Source organism: Mustelus asterias, chromosome 17 (genome assembly GCF_964213995.1).
Source record: "Mustelus asterias chromosome 17, sMusAst1.hap1.1, whole genome shotgun sequence".
In the NCBI taxonomy this organism is placed as follows: domain Eukaryota; kingdom Metazoa; phylum Chordata; class Chondrichthyes; order Carcharhiniformes; family Triakidae; genus Mustelus; species Mustelus asterias.
The window spans coordinates 48,600,888-48,621,273 of NC_135817.1; the positions used below are offsets into that span (position 1 = coordinate 48,600,888).

Below are 20,386 nucleotides of genomic sequence, written 5' to 3' on the forward strand. Positions count from 1 at the left end.
AGGCGAGAGGGACGGGAGGGAGGGAGCGGAGGGAGGGGGAGGGAGGAGCGGGAGGGAGGGAGAGGAGGGAGGCGGAGGGAGGGAGGGAGGAGGGAGGCGCGAAGGAGGGAGGGTGGGAGGGAGCGGGAGGGGAGGGGGAGGGAGCGGGAGGGAGGGGGCGGGAGGGAGTGGGCGGGAGGGAGGGTGGGGGAGCTGGAGAGTTGCCAAGAAGGGAAATTGTGGAGCGAGAGGTCAGTAGAATGAGTTCGCATATTTGCTTATGTTCTTAAATTATTTAATTTATAAGTTACTTCATTTACAAATATTGTAAGCTCGGGATATACAGTATCTCAACCTATAGGGCATTATGCTTTAACGTCTTTTTGACAAGAAAGTCCTACAGAACCTAAATACAGCTTTTACATTGGTTGTAATGGTAAAATCTTATCTGTTTAACATTATTTTCTTTAAAGTTGCACATCTCAGGAATGCAACTACAATGTTAAGGAAGGAATTGCTTTGCTACATTATTGAAAGTAACCTTAATTGTCGGAACAATTGCAAATAATTTATCCATTACGCTAAAATCAACATGAACAAATTAATAACTGTAATTGGGAATTTGCATCATTACCTATTTTGTGAATGAAAACTCATCCATGTAAATGATATCTCCCACTGCACAAAAAGATGGCTGTGTCTGAACTGGAACATCAACTGGAGGTTAACAATTTAAAAAATGCACCTTAAGCCAAGGATGGTTGAGTGCTTCATAAACAGTTATCCTTTCTGCAGGGTCCAACATGAGCATTCGGCGGACCAAATCCTTTGCACTCTCTGAGATATGGACCCATTGCCTTGGGTTCATCTGTATGAAAACAATTGAGAAAAATTCAGCTGACATTGTGACTGTTACCATTAACTGTAAAATTGCAACTTTCAATCCATCACAGAATTAATAGTTACATAAATATAATTCTCATAACTACATTTGTAAGATACTAGATGATTAGAAAGTTATTTGCGAGTTATTTTTAATAGCAGTCGGAATAATAGGGGGTAATAAGAATCCAGAAGCACAAAAATAATGAAAAAGATAAGAATTCTATTAAATATTCTTAAGAGGGAGCATAAAATGTGTCTGTATCATGTTTGGTGGAGCACCCCAGAGGTAGTGGATACCATAAGAGATTTTTAAAAAAAATCAGATTTACCTTATGTTTTCCTTTAATAATAGCATCAAACAATCTTTCCTTTGTTCCATAAAATGGCAAACAACCACTAAGAAGAATAAAAAGTATAACTCCGCAACCCCAAACATCGACTGGCTTTCCATATGGTTCTCTTTTGACAACTTCTGGTGCCATGAAATGTGGTGTTCCGACACGCCCTAAGTGGAAACAAAAGGCCAACTTTGAAAGCCATATCATTTACATTGCTGGTCTCCTTGAAGAAAATGGGCAGCGTGTCAGATTGAAATCATACATATTGATTAAAATAGAAAGTTAAGGATAAGGAAAAATATTAACATAAAATCATTATTTGAAATTCCTCTTATTTTTGTTGCAACAACATCAATGCATTAGTTTTTAGCATCTGTTCAAACAGCAGAAAGGAGAAATTAATCGATGAACATGTTTACGCAGTAGGTATTCCACAACATAAATTCAAGAGCTAGTTTCTTATTTTTTCTGCCAGAAAAGTCCAAAAAAAAACTAAATGAATTTACCTGAATTGTGATCTTAGAGGATGGCAAATTATTCTGTAATGATTGCTGCAAAATTTTTGTTCATGGTTCATGGGCTTTAGAATATAACTTCTAGAAGTTAAAGTTTTAACTGCAGATAAATGGAACATTTGATTGAGAAACTGCTACAGAACCCTGGAGTAAGTGCAATTTGAACTAGAGATATTTCTAGTTAAAAGCTAACCCATGTTTATCTTCAAGATCAAAGTTAAAAGTTCAAACACTGAACAGACGGCCCATTTCTGGACCTCTTGGTAGAGCCAAGACTACTCTCCTTTCCTTAATAGTAAAGAAACTGTGTTGATTTTGTTATCCCTTGCAGTTTTCTTTATAACACACGTACTCGTAGCTCTGTTTTTCAGCCTTTGTTGTTTTATGCATGTCTCGCATTGGCGAGGGTCTGTGGTGTTTCTGCACTTTTTGTTTATTTTTCTCTTGAGTTTCGTGCTGTCTGCCTCTGACCTCTCAGTTTCGTGCCATCTCTGATCTCTCAGGTTTTTTTTGTCACTTCTTTAGTCATGGCATTTTTGGCACGTTTTGCCTCTTAGGGATATAAACTGGTTCTGTATTGCATTAAATTATTTTTTGGACACCTCCTGCCTTCTGTCATTTTATCTATTAACATATTTGCCCAGTTTACAGTAGACAGTCTCATTCCACTGAGTGTCTCATTCCACTAAATTTAGAATCTTAATAGCTATATTGTGTTTCTCCCTTTCAAATGCTACACTGAATTTGACCATATTCTGGTCATTAAAGAGATGGGTATGGTTTGGTATACATACAGCTTGGTATGGCTCCTGCTCTGCCCAAGACCGCAAGGAACTACAAAAGGTTGTGAATGTAGCCCAATCCATCTCACAAACCAGCCTCCCATCCATTGACTCTGTCTACACTTCCCGCTGCCTCAGCAAAACAGCCAGCATAATTAAGGACCCCACGCACCCCGGACATTCTCTCTTCCACCTTCTTCCATTGGGAAAAAGACACAAAAGTCTGAGGTCACGTACCAACTGACTCAAGCACAGCTTCTTCCCTGCTGCTGTCAGACTTTTGAATGGACTTACCTTGCATTAAGTTGATCTTTCTCTACACCCTAGCTATGTCTGTAACACTACATTCTGCACTCTCTCGTATCCTTCTCCACGGACAGTATGCTTTGTCTGCATAGCGCGCAAGAAACAATACCTTTCACTGCATGTTAATACATGTTTGCGGGTCTCCTAGCAGAGATATTTGAATCATCGATAGTCACAGGTGAGGTGCTTGAAGATTGGAGGGTGGCAAATGTTGTGCCTTTGTTTAAAAAGGGCTGCAGGGAAAAGCATGGAAACTACAGGCCGGTGAGCCTCACATCTGTGGTGGGTAAGTTGTTGGAAGGTATTTTGAGAGACAGGATCTACAGACATTTAGAGACGCAAGGACTGATTAGGGACAGTCAGCATGCTTGTGAGAGTGGAAAATCATGTCTCACAAAATGGTAACCAAGATAGAAGAGGGCAGTGCAGTTGATGTTGTCTACATAGACTTTAGCAAGGCCTTTGACAAGGTACCGCAAGGTAGATTGTTGCATAAGGTTAAATCTCACGGGATCCAGGGTGAGGGAGCTAAATGGATACAAAATTGGCTTGATGGCAGAAGCCAGGGGGTGGTTGTAGAGGGTTGTTTTTCAAACTGGAGGCCTGTGACCAGCGGTGTGCCTCAGGGATCGGTGCTGGGTCCACTGTTATTTGTCATTTATATTAATGATTTGGGTGAGAATATAGGAGGCATGGTTGGTAAATTTGCAGATGACATCAAGATTGGTGGCATAGTGGACAGTGAAGGTTATCTCGGATTGCAACGGGATCTTGATCAATTGGGCCAGTGGGCTGATGAATGGCAGATGAAGTTTAATTTAGGTAAATGTGAGGTGATGCATTTTGATAGATTGAACCAGGGCAGGGCTTACTCAGTTAATGGTAGGGCGTTGGGGAGAGTTACAGAACAAAGAGATCTAGCGGTACAGGTTCATAGCTCCTTGAAAGTGGAGTCACAGGTGGACAGAGTGGCGAAGAAGGCATTCAGCATGCTTGGTTTCATTGGTTAGAACATTGAGTACAGGAGTTGGGATGTCTTGTTGAAGTTGTACAAGACATTGGTGAGGCCAACTTGGAATACTGTGTACAATTCTGGTCACCCTATTATAGAATGGATATTATTAAACTAGAAAGAGTGCAGAAAAGATTTACTAGGATGCTCCCAGGACTTGATGGTTTGAGTTATAAGGAGAGGCTGGATAGACTGGGACTTTTTTCTCTGCAGCGTAGGAGGCTAAGGGGCGATCTTATAGAGGTCTATAAAATAATGAGGGGCATAGATCAGCTAGATAGTCACTATCTTTTCCCAAAGATAGGGGAGTCTAAAACTAGAGGGCATAGGTTTAAGGTGAGAGGGGAGAGATACAAAAGTGTCCAGAGGGGCAATTCTTTCACACATAGGGTGGTGAGTGTCTGGAACAAGCTGCCAGAGGTTGTAGTCGAGGTGGGTACAATTTTGTCTTTTAAAAAGCATTTAGACAGTTCCATGAGTAAGATGGGTATAGAGGGATATGGGTCAAATGCGGGCAATTGGGACTAGCTTAGGGGTTTAAAGAAAGGGCGGCATGGACAAGTTGGGTTGAAGGGCCTGTTTCCATGCTGTAAACCTCTATGATTCTACGTGACAATATTAAATCAAATCAAAATATCCCTGAACCACCAGGCTGTTAACTAAATCCAGACTATTACCCATCACAAAATCTAATATGGCATTCCCTATTGTTGGTTCCCAGTAAACTATCTGGATTTATGCAAGAAATTTAATAATTTTTGGACATGCGCTTGATTACATTCCCAATCTCTATGTAGGTTAAAATTTCCCATTAAAACCATCCTGCCTTTATTGCACACTTGTACTTATACAGCCTACCCACTTCACAGCTCCTGCTGGAGGGCTATACATAACTTCCACAATAGTTTTAATTTTTTTTCTATCTCTTTATTTTACCAAAATCAGTAAGTACCCCATCTTTTCTCTAATTTCTATCATCTCTCCTGTAGATTTTATAACTTGGTACATTTTGTTCCCAGTCCCATGGCTCAATAATGGCTCCCAGTAAGAAGTCTTCTGACAAAGTGTCTCTGTGCACTGTTTGAGAGCACATTTCCACTCCATCGGACGAAGGAGCAGCGCTCCGAAAGCTTATGGTATTTGCTACCAAATAAACCTGTTGGACTTTAACCTGGTGTTGTGAGACTTCTTACTGTGATCACCCCAGTCCAACGCCGGCATCTCCACATCAATAATGGCTGCCATGCCATACCTTCTGCGTTAAATTTGCACCTGCAGTTCAGTCAATTTTTCCCGTATATACTCTGTGGAGCTGGAATTTTCTGGCAGCGGCAGTGGGGCGTGCACAGCCGATGGAGAGTGAGTTTGGCACTCAGCCAAATCTTTCACTGCAGCGGGATGGGAGAATCAAGGCTGCAAGCGATGTCGGAGAATTCAGCCCTACATGTTTGAATAAAGAAGTGATTTGAGCCACAAACTTTAACTTGTCCTTCTTGCTTTGCTCACTAATGTTTTCTGGCATGGACATAATGGGTCAAATGGTCTCCTGCTATGCTACAAATTTGTGTTTCTGCATGTTTCTTAGTTCTTTTTCCTAGCTAAAATGCATCTTTAACAAGGCAATTTTCAATCTACATACATCCATGAACCTTTGCCATAATTTTCTAAGAACGGTAGACCAATTGGTTAACTTTTGGCAGATGTCTGAAACAAAAGCAGGATATGGATATGGTGTAAGTCAGCTTTCTAAGAGCTGAACAAAGTAATATCATATGGATAGTATATGATTGAGGGGAAAGTCCTGTGGCTTTGCCACCACTACATTATTGCATAGATTAGGGTTACTCTACCAAAAAAGTATTAATGACTTCCAGTAACACGTGCCTCAAAGAACACGGAGAAGGAAAATTAAAATGTTTTGTCACGTCTATGGGCGGCACGGTAGCACAGTGGTTAGCACTGCTGCTTCACAGCTCCAGGGACCTGGGTTCGATTCCCGGCTTGGGTCATTGTCTGCGTGGAGTTTGCACATTCTCCTCGTGTCTGCGTGGGTTTCCCCCAGGTGCTCCAGTTTCCTCCCACAGTCCAAAGATGTGCGGGTTAGGTTGATTGGCCATGCTAAAATTGCCCCTTAGTGTACTGAGATGTGTAGGTTCGAGGGATTAGTGGGTTAATACGTAGGGGTATGGGGGTAGGGCCTGGGTGGGATTGTGGTCGGTGCAGGCTCGATGGGCCATATGGCCTCTTTCTGCACTGTAGGGTTTCTATGATCTAAACAATTAAGAATACAAACACACACGAATCTGCTTCTGAACTCAGCTTCCCATGATAAACTAGAAGGCTCTTATTCTTTTTCCTCCAAAAAAGGAGACATCCGGGACTTTGTTTTTAGCACACCCTATGAACAGGTTTTTCATATAGCACTCCTTTTTAACTAAAGTGTTCTTTTACAAAAACATAAACTTTGGACACAAACATAACATCTCCTCCACCTTTAGGCAGGAGCAAATCGATCAGTGGTTTGCAAACTCACTTTGCTCCAAAGAGAAGTCTTTGTTTAGGTATCTCAGTTGGTTTTCTTGGACATGGAAGATTCTGCTGTTCCACTTGTTTCTATTCAGGTTCAATAGTTGCAGCTACAGGTACTATACGTTAGTCAACTGAATCAAGTTGGGTTTCACCAACTGGAGTAAATGTTTCCCAGAAATCTTCCACTGTGACTGAAGATCCCTGGAAATTTGGTTCTTTGGATTAGATTTTTCTAATCTGATCAGTGTATCTCTTCCAGATTCCACAACAAGATTCAACATCATAGGTCAGTGGTCCTCTACACTTGATTCTGTAGGTCCACAGTTCCCTAAAAGTGGCAACACAGGTGGCCAAGGTGATTAAGAAGGCATATGGCATGTTTGCCTTTATTGACCAGGACATTGTGTACAAGAGTTGGCAAATCATGTTGCAGCTATATAAAGCCTTGGTTAGGCCGCAGTTGGAGTATTGCGTGCAGTTCTGGTTGCCACACTACCAGAAGGATGTGGAAGCTTTGGAGAGAGTGCAAAGAAGGTCCACCAAGATGTTGCCTGGTCTCAAGGGCATTTGAGGAGATGTCGAATAAACTAGGATTGTTTTCACTGGAAAGAAGGAGGCTGAGGGGAGACCTGATAGAGGTCTACAAAATTGAGAGAGGCATCGGCAGGGTGGATAGTGTCAATTACAAGGGGGCACAGGTTCAAGGTGAGGGGGGAAAAGTTTAAAGGAGATGTATGGGGGAAGTTTTTCACACGGAGAGTGGTGGGTGCCTGGAATGCGCTGCCAGAAGTGGTGGTGGAAGCAGGCACATTAGCAACATTTAAGAGGCATCTGGGTACATGAATAGAGAGGGAAAAGAGGAATATGGTCCGAGTAAGGGCAGAAGGTTTTTTCCAGTTTAGTTAGGGCATCATGATCGGCATGGGTTTGGAGGGCCTGTTCCTGTGCTGTACTTTTATTTGTTCTTTCCAGGAGTCACTTTGGTGTTTCACAGTAATTTCTCACCCGAACAGACAGATTCAGATTAACTCATGAGCTGGTTTACTTGTGTTATGTGACCTTTACCGATCAAGTTGCTCTGAACCAATCTTCCCTTTCAAACCTGGACACAGCAAATCCATCCTGGTATGCATTTGTCTTCCAAACATTAGCTCAGCAGGAGATACACTTGCTGTTGAATGTGGAATGCTACAATCTATTATCAAGACGTTCTTCAGCTTCAACTTCCAATCAGTTTGTGTCCTCTCCATTAATATGGCCATTTTGAATGTCTGGACAAGGCTTCCCTCTCTGCAGTCTGTACTCCATTTGCTGGTCGTGTCACAGAGCCAGACGCACTACATCTGGTAGTGTTAATGCTTCACCATTGAGGATGGGTGGTAAGGCGAGATAAGAATCTGCTTGTTCTAAATGTTTTTCAGGAATGTTCAAAATTCGCACGATGTGAACTGTGTGCCAGTCAGACACAATATGCTCTGCAAAGCCCAAAGTAGTGAACAGAGTCTGGGGAGTAACAATGGTCTTTGTTGAAGTAGTCAATTTTATGGGAATAAAGTATGGGAGATGTATTTGCATTTCCATGATTCTCGGTAGGGCGAAATGTAACTTTGTACTGGTAAGCAGATAAGATCAGTGCACACCTTTGTAGGCATGCAGTGGCAAGTCCCAAGTAACTTTGGACGAAGCAAAATTGAGATTCCTGGTAAACTTTAAAATAGTAAGAAGTTTAACAACACCAGGTTAAAGTCCAACAGGTTTATTTGGTAGCAAAAGCCACACAAGCTTTCGAAGCTCTAAGCCCCTTCTTCAGGTGAGTGGGAATTCTGTTCACAAACAGAGTTTATAAAGACACAGACTCAATTTACATGAATAATGGTTGGAATGCGAATACTTACAACTAATCAAGTCTTTAAGAAACAAAACAATGGGAGTGGAGAGAGCATCAAGACAGGCTAAAAAGATGTGTATTGTCTCCAGACAAGACAGCCAGTGAAACTCTGCAGGTCCACGCAACTGTGGGCGTTACAAATAGTGTGACATGAACCCAATATCCCGGTTGAGGCCGTCCGCGTGTGCGCGGAACTTGGCTATCAGTTTCTGCTCAGCGACTCTGCGCTGTCGTGTGTCGCGAAGGCCGCCTTGGAGAACGCTTACCCGAATATCAGAGGCCGAATGCCCGTGACCGCTGAAGTGCTCCCCAACAGGAAGAGAACAGTCTTGCCTGGTGATTGTCGAGCGGTGTTCATTCATCCGTTGTCGCAGCGTCTGCATAGTTTCCCCAATGTACCATGCCTCGGGACATCCTTTCTTGCAGCGTATCAGGTAGACAACGTTGGCCGAGTTGCAAGAGTATGTACCGTGTACCTGGTGGATGGTGTTCTCACGTGAGATGATGGCATCTGTGTCGATGATCCGGCACGTCTTGCAGAGGTTGCTGTGGCAGGGTTGTGTGGTGTCTTGGTCACTGTTCTCCTGAAGACTGGGTAGTTTGCTGCGGACAATGGTCTGTTTGAGGTTGTGCGGTTGTTTGAAGGCAAGAAGTGGGGGTGTGGGGATGGCCTTGGCGAGATGTTCGTCTTCATCAATGACATGTTGAAGGCTCCGGAGGAGATGCCGTAGCTTCTCTGCTCCGGGGAAGTACTGGACAACGAAGGGTACTCTGTCCACTGTGTCCCGTGTTTGTCTTCTGAGGAAGTCGGTGCGGTCCGCACAACCTCAAACAGACCATTGTCCGCAGCAAACTACCCAGCCTTCAGGAGAACAGTGACCAAGACACCACACAACCCTGCCACAGCAACCTCTGCAAGACGTGCCGGATCATCGACACAGATGCCATCATCTCACGTGAGAACACCATCCACCAGGTACACGGTACATACTCTTGCAACTCGGCCAACGTTGTCTACCTGATACGCTGCAAGAAAGGATGTCCCGAGGCATGGTACATTGGGGAAACTATGCAGACGCTGCGACAACGGATGAATGAACACCGCTCGACAATCACCAGGCAAGACTGTTCTCTTCCTGTTGGGGAGCACTTCAGCGGTCACGGGCATTCGGCCTCTGATATTCGGGTAAGCGTTCTCCAAGGCGGCCTTCGCGACACACGACAGCGCAGAGTCGCTGAGCAGAAACTGATAGCCAAGTTCCGCACACACGCGGACGGCCTCAACCGGGATATTGGGTTCATGTCACACTATTTGTAACGCCCACAGTTGCGTGGACCTGCAGAGTTTCACTGGCTGTCTTGTCTGGAGACAATACACATCATTTTAGCCTGTCTTGATGCTCTCTCCACTCCCATTGTTTTGTTTCTTAAAGACTTGATTAGTTGTAAGTATTCGCATTCCAACCATTATTCATGTAAATTGAGTCTGTGTCTTTATAAACTCTGTTTATGAACAGAATTCCCACTCACCTGAAGAAGGGGCTTAGAGCTTCGAAAGCTTGTGTGGCTTTTGCTACCAAATAAACCTGTTGGACTTTAACCTGGTGTTGTTAAACTTCTTACTGTGTTTACCCCAGTCCAACGCCGGCATCTCCACATCAAAACTTTAAAATCACAGTGTTCTGCTAATTTGCTCAACTCCGCCAGGAACAGGAAAACAGACTCACCGTCGTGTGGTTCTCTTCAGAGAAACTTGAATCTCTTGGCAATAACTGCTGGTCTGGAATCAAAGTGTTTTTTGAACATGTTCATAAACTCTTTAAAGTGTTTATCTGCTGGCTTTTCGGGGCAATGAGATTTTTCAGTAAAGCAAAGTTTTTAATTCGATAACTGTAAAAAACATTGAAGCCTGCTTTTCTTCTACAATCTCATTTGAAACAAAAAAACGCTCCACCTACTCAACATAAACAACAAAGTCCATAGTAGTTGGGTCAAAAGCCTCCAACGCTCCTAATAATGATGATCACATTCTTGTTGCCCTTGAAGTGTTTTGTCACTTCCAAACAACTAAGAACACAAACACACACGTGCCTGCTTCTGAATTGAACTTCTCATAAAAAACTGGAAGTTGATTTTATTTATTTCCCTCCAGAAAGGATGCACTTGGGACTTTGTTTTTAGCATACCCTTCTGGTAAGTTTTTTTTAATATAGTGCTTCCTTTTAACTAAAATGTTCTTTTACAAAGCATAAACTTTAGACATGACACAATGACACAAACTCTTGGACCTGGAAGGACTTTTATAAACATTATACTGAAAAGTGTTCCATTAGACTACAGTTCCTATATCAATTTGTTCTAAAGTTTGGATACAATACACATAAAGCAAGGAATCCAACATGCAGAAACAAACTAAGCAAAGAACGAGTAGTAAACAGAAAGGATTGCTTCAGTTTTTGCCATTTTGTCCTTAGGTGAAATGTAGTTGAAATAAATAGACAGATACCTCAAAACATTACCCTAAACTATATTCCAAAGGGTGGTGACACCTGAAGTCCATATTAGTCTACCAGCAGGATGCCAAACTAACTTCAAGTTGTCCCAGATGTATCAGCTGAATTCAAAGCGGGAATGGCCTTATTCACTGAAAAGTGACAATTAGTTTCAAATTGGGGAGCAAATGGGGCCATGGAAAACAATAAGGAATGTACAAAATAAATTACAAGATCCAAATTTACTTATTGACATATTTTTTCAAGTCAATGGTCAACAAAAATGACCCAAAATATAAAAGTATAACGTTTATTTGGAAACAAGTGATTTGCTAGGTTATATTAGCAAACTGGACATAATTATTAAATAGAAATGTCAAACAGCAACTTCTTCCTGCTTTATTCCCCCACCCCATTGCATCATGCAGAGAAAACAGAAAACAGAGAATTTGGTAAGACAACATTGGTCAAGTAATTTTTCACATGGCTGAACGAAGGATCATCTGACTTGGTTTGGGTGGGAAATATTCCTTCAAGTCTAAAACATCATCACATTCAAAGATAATCTGTTATCATGTGGATAGGTTGCTTCCCCTCTTCATCCTGTCTTGCATTATTGGACAGCCAGGAGTAAGATGACAGTTATAACACTAAAATCACTTTGCAAAATGGATGTACATCAACATTTTCCTACAGGACTAGATGATATGCTTCAAAGTAGCATGCACCAGCAAAGGTAAAGAACATGGTGTGAGCAGAAGGAACTAAGAGGCATATTACCAGCTAGGAGAAACAAAATGGGGAACATAGGGAAGCATGGGAAAGGGAAGCCTAGGGAAAGAGGAGAAAGATCGGTAATTAATAATTTACTCAATCTGTTATGACCAAAATAAAGAGTTATTGATTGTAGCCATATTGTCCCAATTCTTTAAACATTATTGTCCTTAATTTCTCCCTGTTATTGTTCTTAATTAGCAAATTTTAATGAGGTTTTTGCGATCCGTCGTATAAAAAGTTCAAAGTTTTCCCCATTAGCCTTTTCCCTCTAAAACAGTGGGTCTCAAAGTTGGGTATGCGAATCCTCTTGAGGTATAGTAACTTCTTTAGGGGTACTGAAAAAAATTACATAATGGCCAATTTTGTTTTAATGCTTTATTTGCATTTATTGATGTATTTATTAGATAGCATTATTTACAGCATGGTCAAAATTTTATAATTAGCCTGTTCTCTCATTTAAAAAATGGAGCTACCATATTTGAGTTATTTTCAAATGCGCCAATAAGAGTGTAGAGAACGCAGAAAAAAAATTATGTACACTGCATTCAACAAGCTTACAACATAGCATCAAATTGAAAGCCACTATTTCAGTATTTGCGATTATACCTTTTTCATTTGTGCAGGGTAAATTAAAACACGTAAGAATGTAATCATCCAAAATGGAGAAATGGCTAAAAACAAGGTGTGTTTTAAAAAAACACTAGCAGTGATGAGAATGAAACTACAAACAGTGATAACGACTGATTTCACATGCAAATTCTGCCCTGGACTGCAAAGCGAAAAATAACTGACAAAGCAGGATGTGTATCAAAGAAACAAATACAATGAAAAATACATTGACATTGGATTCAGTTGGACTAGACCCAATTGCCACAATGCATACCATACAGAGAAATGCTTTGGAACAGCAATTTAAGACCTCTCTTTTAAGCAGACATTTAGAAACGAAGCATGAACAATGACAAACCACGAAAAAATTTTCAAATGAGCAACATCACAACTTTTGATTAGCATGCAAGTTTTACATTTGGATTCAGCAGATGACAAACCAAACACCCTTGAAACATCATACCTGGCGAATTAGAATGGCAAGGTCAAGGAAGCCTCATATCATGGCTGAGGAACTAATGTGGCCACAGACATGGTTGGCACTAGGCCAAAAAAAAGCTCCTACGTTTGCACGATTGCCAAACACATTGTGCCATGATTCATCGATGACATGGTCCCCAGATGATGTTCTGACTCAAAACAGTGAACTGAATAATTAACAACAATCATTTGCTCTGCAACTAAACAAGTCTACAGATTTGGGAAAACCTGGCTCATCTCTTAGTTTATGTATAGTAGATTTATAAAGGGCAAACATAAGAGGACATATTTTATTTTGCAAACCACTTCCTGGTCGAACAACAGTTGAGGAGATTTTCCAGCTGTTTAACAGCTTCATCAATGAACATGGAATTTTGCGGTCAAAATATGCTGGAATATGCACTGTTGGGGCTACCTTAATGACAGAGAGGCTCTGAAAGCAGTCAGCATGCAACATGGATGCACTGCAGCATATACCGAGAGGCACTTGCCATTAAGAACATGCTTCCAAAGCTACGGGAAGTGCTGGATAATGTTGTGATAAGAGTTAACTTTATAAAAGCCCATCCCCTAAATTTGCCTGGCTTTTCCACTTTATGTAGTGAAATAGGAAGCAAATAGAAATCACTGCTTCCCACAGGCATTCACTGGTTTTCACAGCAAAGTGTTGAAAAGGCTCTTTAAACTACTCTTGAGGTTTAAGATATTCTTCGGAGATCATCCATTCTATGTTTGCATGATGCAGTGGTTAGCACTGCTGCCTCACAGCGCCAGGGACCCAGGTTCAATTCCAGCCTTGAGTCAGTGTGTGTGTGGAGCTTGCACTTTCTCCTCGTGTCTGCGTGGGTTTCCTCCGGGTGCTCCGGTTTCCTCCCACATTCCAAAGATGTGCGGGTTAGGTGGACTGGTTATGCTAAATTGACCCTCGTGTCAGTGGGTTTAGCAGGGTAAATGTGTGGGGTTACGGGGATAGGGCCTGGTCGATTCAGACTTGATGGGCCGAATGGCCTCCTTCTGTACTGTATGGATTCTATGATTCGGCCTGGCTTTTAAGTCCAGGCTACTTGTCAGATATTTTCTCTCACCTAAACGATCTAAATATAGGACACCAAAGGCTGAGGGCAACAATATTCAATGCTAGGGCAAACGTGGAGACATGATTAAATTGTGGAATTTTGGGCTCGTTGTGTGAGGGAACAATGTTAAAATACTTCCAAGTCTGCACGAACTCTAGATGACTAATGAACTAAACTCACAAGGCAGCATTAAAGGCAACATCAAGCAACACATCACTAAATTGGCACAGCAGTTACATGATTATTCCTCTCCCCCCCACCCTCCCAAACGATGGACAACACAGAGCTGGGTTGCTACCTTTTCTCAAATTTTCCTGCAAATTCCCATGTCATAGGAACAGCTGACTGTAAAAGAAAAAAGAGAATGGCTTTGATGCAATTCGCCACAACGTACCTTTGTGAAAGAGGATTTTCGGCACTCACTGGAATAAAATCAAAGTATCGGCACCGTATGTGTGTTTGCAACTGAAATCATCACCCACTTCTCTCAACTTCTTGAGCTTAAGGTCCAATAAACAAGCTCACCCATCATATTAATGGTAAGTAAAAAAAAATCAACATATGTTTACCTGTAATATGTAATTTATAATGATTTACAAAATGCGTGGTGATTGGAGGGGGTGATTAAAAAAGAAACTGCCTCTAGGTATGTCCAAAATGTTGCTGAACCTGAATGAAAGTATGTAGCCAAAAAGGTTTGGGTACCACTGCTCTTCTTCATTTCTCTGCCCCAAGGCATGTCCAACCCACAGCACTGCGTCCTTCATCATGGTTAGGCCAAAGAGGCAGATTCAGAATCCACCCCAGCCAGAACAGGAATTGAATCCTGTGCTGTTGGCACCAATCTGATCCACACTGGCCCCCAAGGAGTGCGAGTTGCTGTGGAAATATCCACTTTTACATGCATGTTGTAGTCTGGAATCATGAATAGTGATGGTGGAGGTTCCAATTTTCTTTCCATCACATGGATGACCAAGAACCTCTCCCACTGTTGTCACCTGCCATGACATTCCTGAACTAGCTGAGGTGATTCCATTCCCTGGTTCCTTCATACCTTGCTATGGGGAAGTACCTTTCCTTTGCTCTGCCATTTTTTCTCAAGTTCCTTTGTTACCAAGTAGACAGTCTTACACTCGGAGGTTTGGTTGTCTTAACCCTATTCTGTTTAGTTGCCTCTGTTTTTATAATAACCTTTTCTAGCATACAGTCCATTCTCTACCTATTGTTGAGCTTCTGACTGTACTTCAATGCATTCCTAGTTTCTTTTCTGCTTTACAGATACTGAACTGAAATCCACTTTGCTGAATTTTGTTACAATCTCCATTGCTGCCATGTGCAAACACTGTATTCTCTCTGGTTGTATTACAGTATCTGGCTTGACCCACGTCTTCAGATTTCTGCTGCTCACTAAGGACATTTTGGGCTGGATTTTCATCTTTGACGTATGAATCAAAAAAGTTAGGAAATTTCTTGATGTCGCAATTCTACCTCTATCCTGGCAATGCCAACAGATAGGGGACAGACTTGAGTTGGGCCTGTTACCTCCCGCGGCAGCAGTGAGGCACAGACAGAGGCGTATGTGGAAGAGAGTCTAACCTATTGTGGGGCCAGTAAAACCAACATTTTACCTACAGTAAAAGGGTGCCTGAGCTGCCATATTTGTGTACAGGAAATACAAGGAGGTCCCCGCTGAAGTCTTCATTAGCACTGGAAGTACTGGCTGAACTATGAAGAATATTTATTGCCTTTGCTGGCTAATAGCTTGATGTCCCTGCAAAAACTGACCCAGCATGAAGGAACCCTCAGTTATATCACAGTCATTACAGGATTCTTTGACCTGTGTCTCTGCTGCCTGAGAGAATGCTGACCTGACTTGTCTCTGCATTCCTCTGCAAGTAGCTGCACACTCTCATTTGAATATGCAGCAGGTCACAGCACAGTGCTATAAGTGTGCATAGCTACCTTGGTGGAATTTTAACTTGTTTCCCCTTGAGCATTAGCCTGGGGACATCATCACAATGCCACCAACTTCCCTATGGTTACACACTAGCTGGACAATATTGAAATGGCAGCCCATCCTGTTAATAAAACTATCAGATTTGTTGGTGGGTGCCTTGATGGGAACGTGTGTGTAATCAACCACACCTGAATCTGAGGGAAGTCAGCTATTGATGCGAGGCCTGTTGCCTTCTTGCACTGGAGAGCCTGCATCCATTTGAAAGCTAATGAAGTCAGCTACTCTTGCAAAGAGGGCATCTGTGAGAACGTGAATGTTGCTGTGAGCAGCCAATTGAGTGGTCCCACACAGCTCAGCAGCAGAGCCCTAAAATGAACAGAAGGCAAAGAAGCTGAGGCCACCATCACCTACATGGCTGCTGGGAGGGTCCATTGATTGGTGGTTCTAGGGGATAGTTCATCATGAAAGGAGAGCACATATGTTGGTCACTGTTTCCCTGGACAGTCAGTCTCCTTCTTGTTCACGGGCATTTCAAGGTAAGTAAACGTATTGCAGTAGATCAATTGCTCAGGGTATTCATGGGTCCTCCTCCTTGGCTCCTGAATTTCAGCCTCAAGCCCACCCAGGATTCTTCCTCGTAGCACTTGATATAGCTGCTGCACCGCCCAATTGGTTGCAAGTGTGAGGGAGTTGTAACTATTTTCAGTGGCAGTCTTCCTTTCTTTCTTTATGGAAGCTTGGCTGAATGTCCTTTTGGTGAGAGAGTTTTCCCAATGAATACACTCCTGCCTCTTGCCTCCTCATTTGTGCAACTCCAACATTTTCCCTTTCCAACTCACTTAGCATCAAAGGTCTGCTTACTTGTACATTTTTCAGAACTTGTCTGTCCTTGAAAATTACCTCCGGGTCCATTTCCGGCTGTACTATGCTGCAGTGATTTAGAAAGCCTTCTAAAACCCACCCAATATGGTCTTTGGTCTAGTTCTGCAATCAACTTAATGACACATCCAATGTCTCTCTCTGTTCAAGCCAGCTGCCATCAAGCCTCTTTCCTGCATGATGAAAATAACCAGCACTGAAAATGGGGGCGAGATTTCTGGATCCGTACTGCCACCACTATTTTCTCCCTTCCCACCCCATCTGTCCCACTTCAGTGCTGGGTTGGAATTGCACAATCTGGTCCCTAAACCCCATAATGATCTGTTCCTGTGGGGTCCCATACAGTTTTTGATTCTGCTTTGCCTGACTTTTGAGAGCAAGAGAGTGCACTTGCGTGCGAATGAAAGAAAACGTGAGCACGAGATTGTGCGCCTGAGAGATCGTGCACGTGAGAGAGAGACTGCACGCATGCAGGAGAGTGAGCTCTTAACAACAGGAACAAGAAGTCTTGTTACAATTATAGTGGGCTTTGGCAAAACCACACCTGGAGTAATGTGCACCGTATCGAAGGAAGATACTCTTGTCTTGGAGGTGAAACCAAGTTTCATTAGATTAATTCCAGGGATGAGGGTGGGATCGGTTGGCTATGATGAGAGGCTGAGTAATTTGGGCCAATTCTTTGGAGTTTACAAGAATGAGAGCTAATCGCATTGTGACATACAAGATTTTGACGGGGCAAACACAGAGGTTGTTTCTCCTGGCTGGGGAATCTAGGAAATGGGGATCAGCCACTGGGTAAGGTTTGATTATTTAGGACTGAAGTGAGATTTCTATTCACTCACAAGGTTGTGAATCTTTGGGATGTTCTACTCCAGAGGTTTGTGGATGCTCCATTGTTGAGTATCAAGGCAGAGATGCACAGAGTTTTGATTTCCTGGGGAATCAAGAGGTATAGAGAGTAGGCAGGAAAGTTGAGTTAGGCTGAAGGGCATAGCAGACGCAGGGGGTGTATGGTCTACTAGTGCTCCTATTTCTTGTGTTATGCAATATTCCTTTTTGGTTCAATGTCAATTTTTTCCTGATTATTTGTCCTTGAAGCACTTTGGCGACATTTTTCTATTGTAAAGACACTCTATAAATGGAAGTTGTAATATCAGTACCATGACAGCAAGTGATATTCTAAGTTCCAATTTAATTTCAAACTCACCAAAAAATATAAGTTCTAATGAACGGTAATCAACCTAAGTTAGCTTTTTGCTTCTCTTGCCACAAATGCTGCCTGTCCTGAGTCTTTCCAGTATTTTCTGTATTTATTTCAGATTTTCAGCAACTGCAGTATTTTGCTTTCGAAGGTATTAAAGTAACTGCTCTTACCTCCAGCAACAAGCCCAGATTCTCCTAATTGGATGGCCACTCCAAATCCACCGAGTTTCACAGGTGCAGAATTTTCCTTCGAAGCAAGTAACACACAGTGCGGCTGCATGGGGAAAAGAAGCATTGAATAGCTTGTGCATAAATAAAACTGCTATTGACAGACACTGTTATATGTTTTTTGAGATTTATAGTAGAAAAAGAATGAGCTGTTGAATTTGAAACTTCTACTTCGAGCTCACTATCATAACTACAGCCAAATTAAACATAAGTAGAGAAGCAGTCATATAATCTTATTTTTCATTTTTTTTACAACATTCTTAACATTACAAAGCCAATGCTCAGAATGGACAGTGTGGACTTGAATCCATTCCTTGCCTGTTCCAAAAACCAAATTCAAAGTCCAATTGAATCCAATTCATGGTCCCCACAAGAGAGACAAGTAAGATCCAAGCTGACAAGATAAGGCACTGCACCCCATCTTGGGCTTGATCTGACACTTGATCTTAGCCAAAAGGCAGTGAACAGCCATACAATCTTTAATTACAAAAGAATGATGTCTACACACATATTGGTACAATTCATTCCAAAGGTTCTTTGTACTTTATGCTTTTAAAATGCGAGTTTGAGTTAGTCTAGCAGAGCACTTTGTGTAGAACCTCCTCAGTGGAAATTTCATGGAAATCAGCAAAATTTTGCATTCTTTCATTTATCCCTCTATTTCCATCCATTATGTTACAATGCTGTCACAGAAAAGTTGCTTCTGAGCAAAATATCACTTAAGTAGTTCTGACCATTGTATACCTATGCTCCTGTATTCAGAGACAAATCATAAGGTGTACAGTATGTACGATTGTGTGTCATTAAGTGAACATATAATTCAAAGGAATATACCAAGCTAAGGCCCTAAAATGGCATTATCCTCAAGTATATCCAGTTAAAATATAAGCATTTGAGAACCTGGTCCTCCAATGATAAGTGCTGAAAGCCAAGTCAGTGCGTTTCTGAGCTGCATTCCGAAAAGTAGAAAATCATTTTTTAAAATATTATGCGTGGGCATTTTCTTATTAATACAAAGCAAGACCTGAATCTAAGCACAGGTTCATAATTTGGAATATCCCTTTACTTTGAAATACTTCCCCATTTGGGTGATCTGGAAAAGTTTAGCATACGCAACAAATACAAAAAGAAATTCTGGAGGCCACGCTACAAGAAAAGGGAAGTAGCATCTCAGACAAACTATGTAAGCAAGCAGAAACATGTCACAATAAGATATTGGTTTGGTTCCATCTGTGGACTAGGCCTTTTAGGAGCCCTAAGCTAGATTCTTGATCTGTATTTTAAAATAATGCCTGCATCTGTTTTAAAAAAGAAACAGCTCAGAAACATGATACTGCATTGCAAGATTGCACTACATAAGTATTCATTACAACGACCAAATGGATAAGTACAAACTGAGATGTAGTGAGAGCTTAAATTTACCAACACAGTTCAGAAATGTAAAAGTTGCAACCATGTGCATGATGAATGATCTGCAGTAATTAAATGAATTAAGGAAGGTAGGGTGGCCTCCTGTGCTGCATGTTTGGTATGATTTTGAATGTCGACCCAAGTTAGTGCTGTTTGCTAATGACTCAGTGGCTTTTTGGCACTTGTGCTGTTGTTGAGCTGACTGTCCGTTGGTTTGGTGAAAAACTAAGCTGCAGTAGTTTAAGAACCATTGAACTTTTTCAAGCTTCATATACACACTAATTAGAATAGCTGAGCAAGCCCCATATATTAGAATTTTAATTGACCTATAAGGCAAACCACATCCACACCAAAGCACCTCTAATACTGTAAGCTAACTGGCTGCAGATTTGTATTTTATTTTGAGCAAAAATTACAAAATCTCCAAGATAACATGAGTACTATATTAAGAAAAATATTCATCCGGGGTTGCTGAGCTGCTAATGGCATTAAACCACACTTATCAGTTTCCTCCAATCAAGAGCAAAAAACCCAGTGTCATTAGCCACAGCACTAACTTGTGTCAACATTCTAAAACATACTGAAACATACAGCACAGGAGATCACCATCCCACCCAGTGTTTGTGTCAGCTCTTTAAAAGAGCTATCTAATGAGTCCCACTTCCCAGCCAATTCCCCAACGCTCTGCAATTTTCTCATGTTCAAGTGTTTATTTAATTCCCTTTTGCAAATTACTATTGAATCTAATATTCCAGATTGTAACAACTAACTGCATAAAAAACCACCTTATTTCTCCAATTCATTTGGTTTTGCCAATTATCTTATATCTGTGCCCTCTGGTTATTGACCTCCCTGTAAGAGTTTTAACAACACCAGGTTAAAGTCCAACAGGTTTATTTGGTAGCAAATGCCATTGACCTCCCTGCCAGTGGAAACAGTTCTTCAATATTTACTCCATCAAACCCCTACATAATTTTGAACACTTACATTCCCTTAATCTTCTTTGTTCTTGAGAACAATCTCAGCTCCTCTTGTTTGTCC

The 20,386-nt window shown here is 41.7% G+C and overlaps 1 protein-coding gene across 4 annotated transcripts in view; it reads right to left on the bottom strand.

The window, feature by feature from the left end:
- caska (calcium/calmodulin-dependent serine protein kinase a) overlaps positions 1 to 20,386 on the bottom strand; it is a 405,920-nt gene that overhangs the window by 194,020 nt on the left and 191,514 nt on the right. For all 4 annotated transcript variants that reach the window (XM_078232613.1, XM_078232612.1, XM_078232611.1 and 1 more), the window contains exons 6-8: positions 17,879 to 17,981; positions 1,194 to 1,369; positions 725 to 847 (exon numbers count right to left, since the gene is read on the bottom strand). In XM_078232613.1, the coding sequence (XP_078088739.1) occupies positions 725 to 847; positions 1,194 to 1,369; positions 17,879 to 17,981 (402 nt within the window). The remainder of the gene's footprint in view (positions 1 to 724; positions 848 to 1,193; positions 1,370 to 17,878; positions 17,982 to 20,386) is intronic.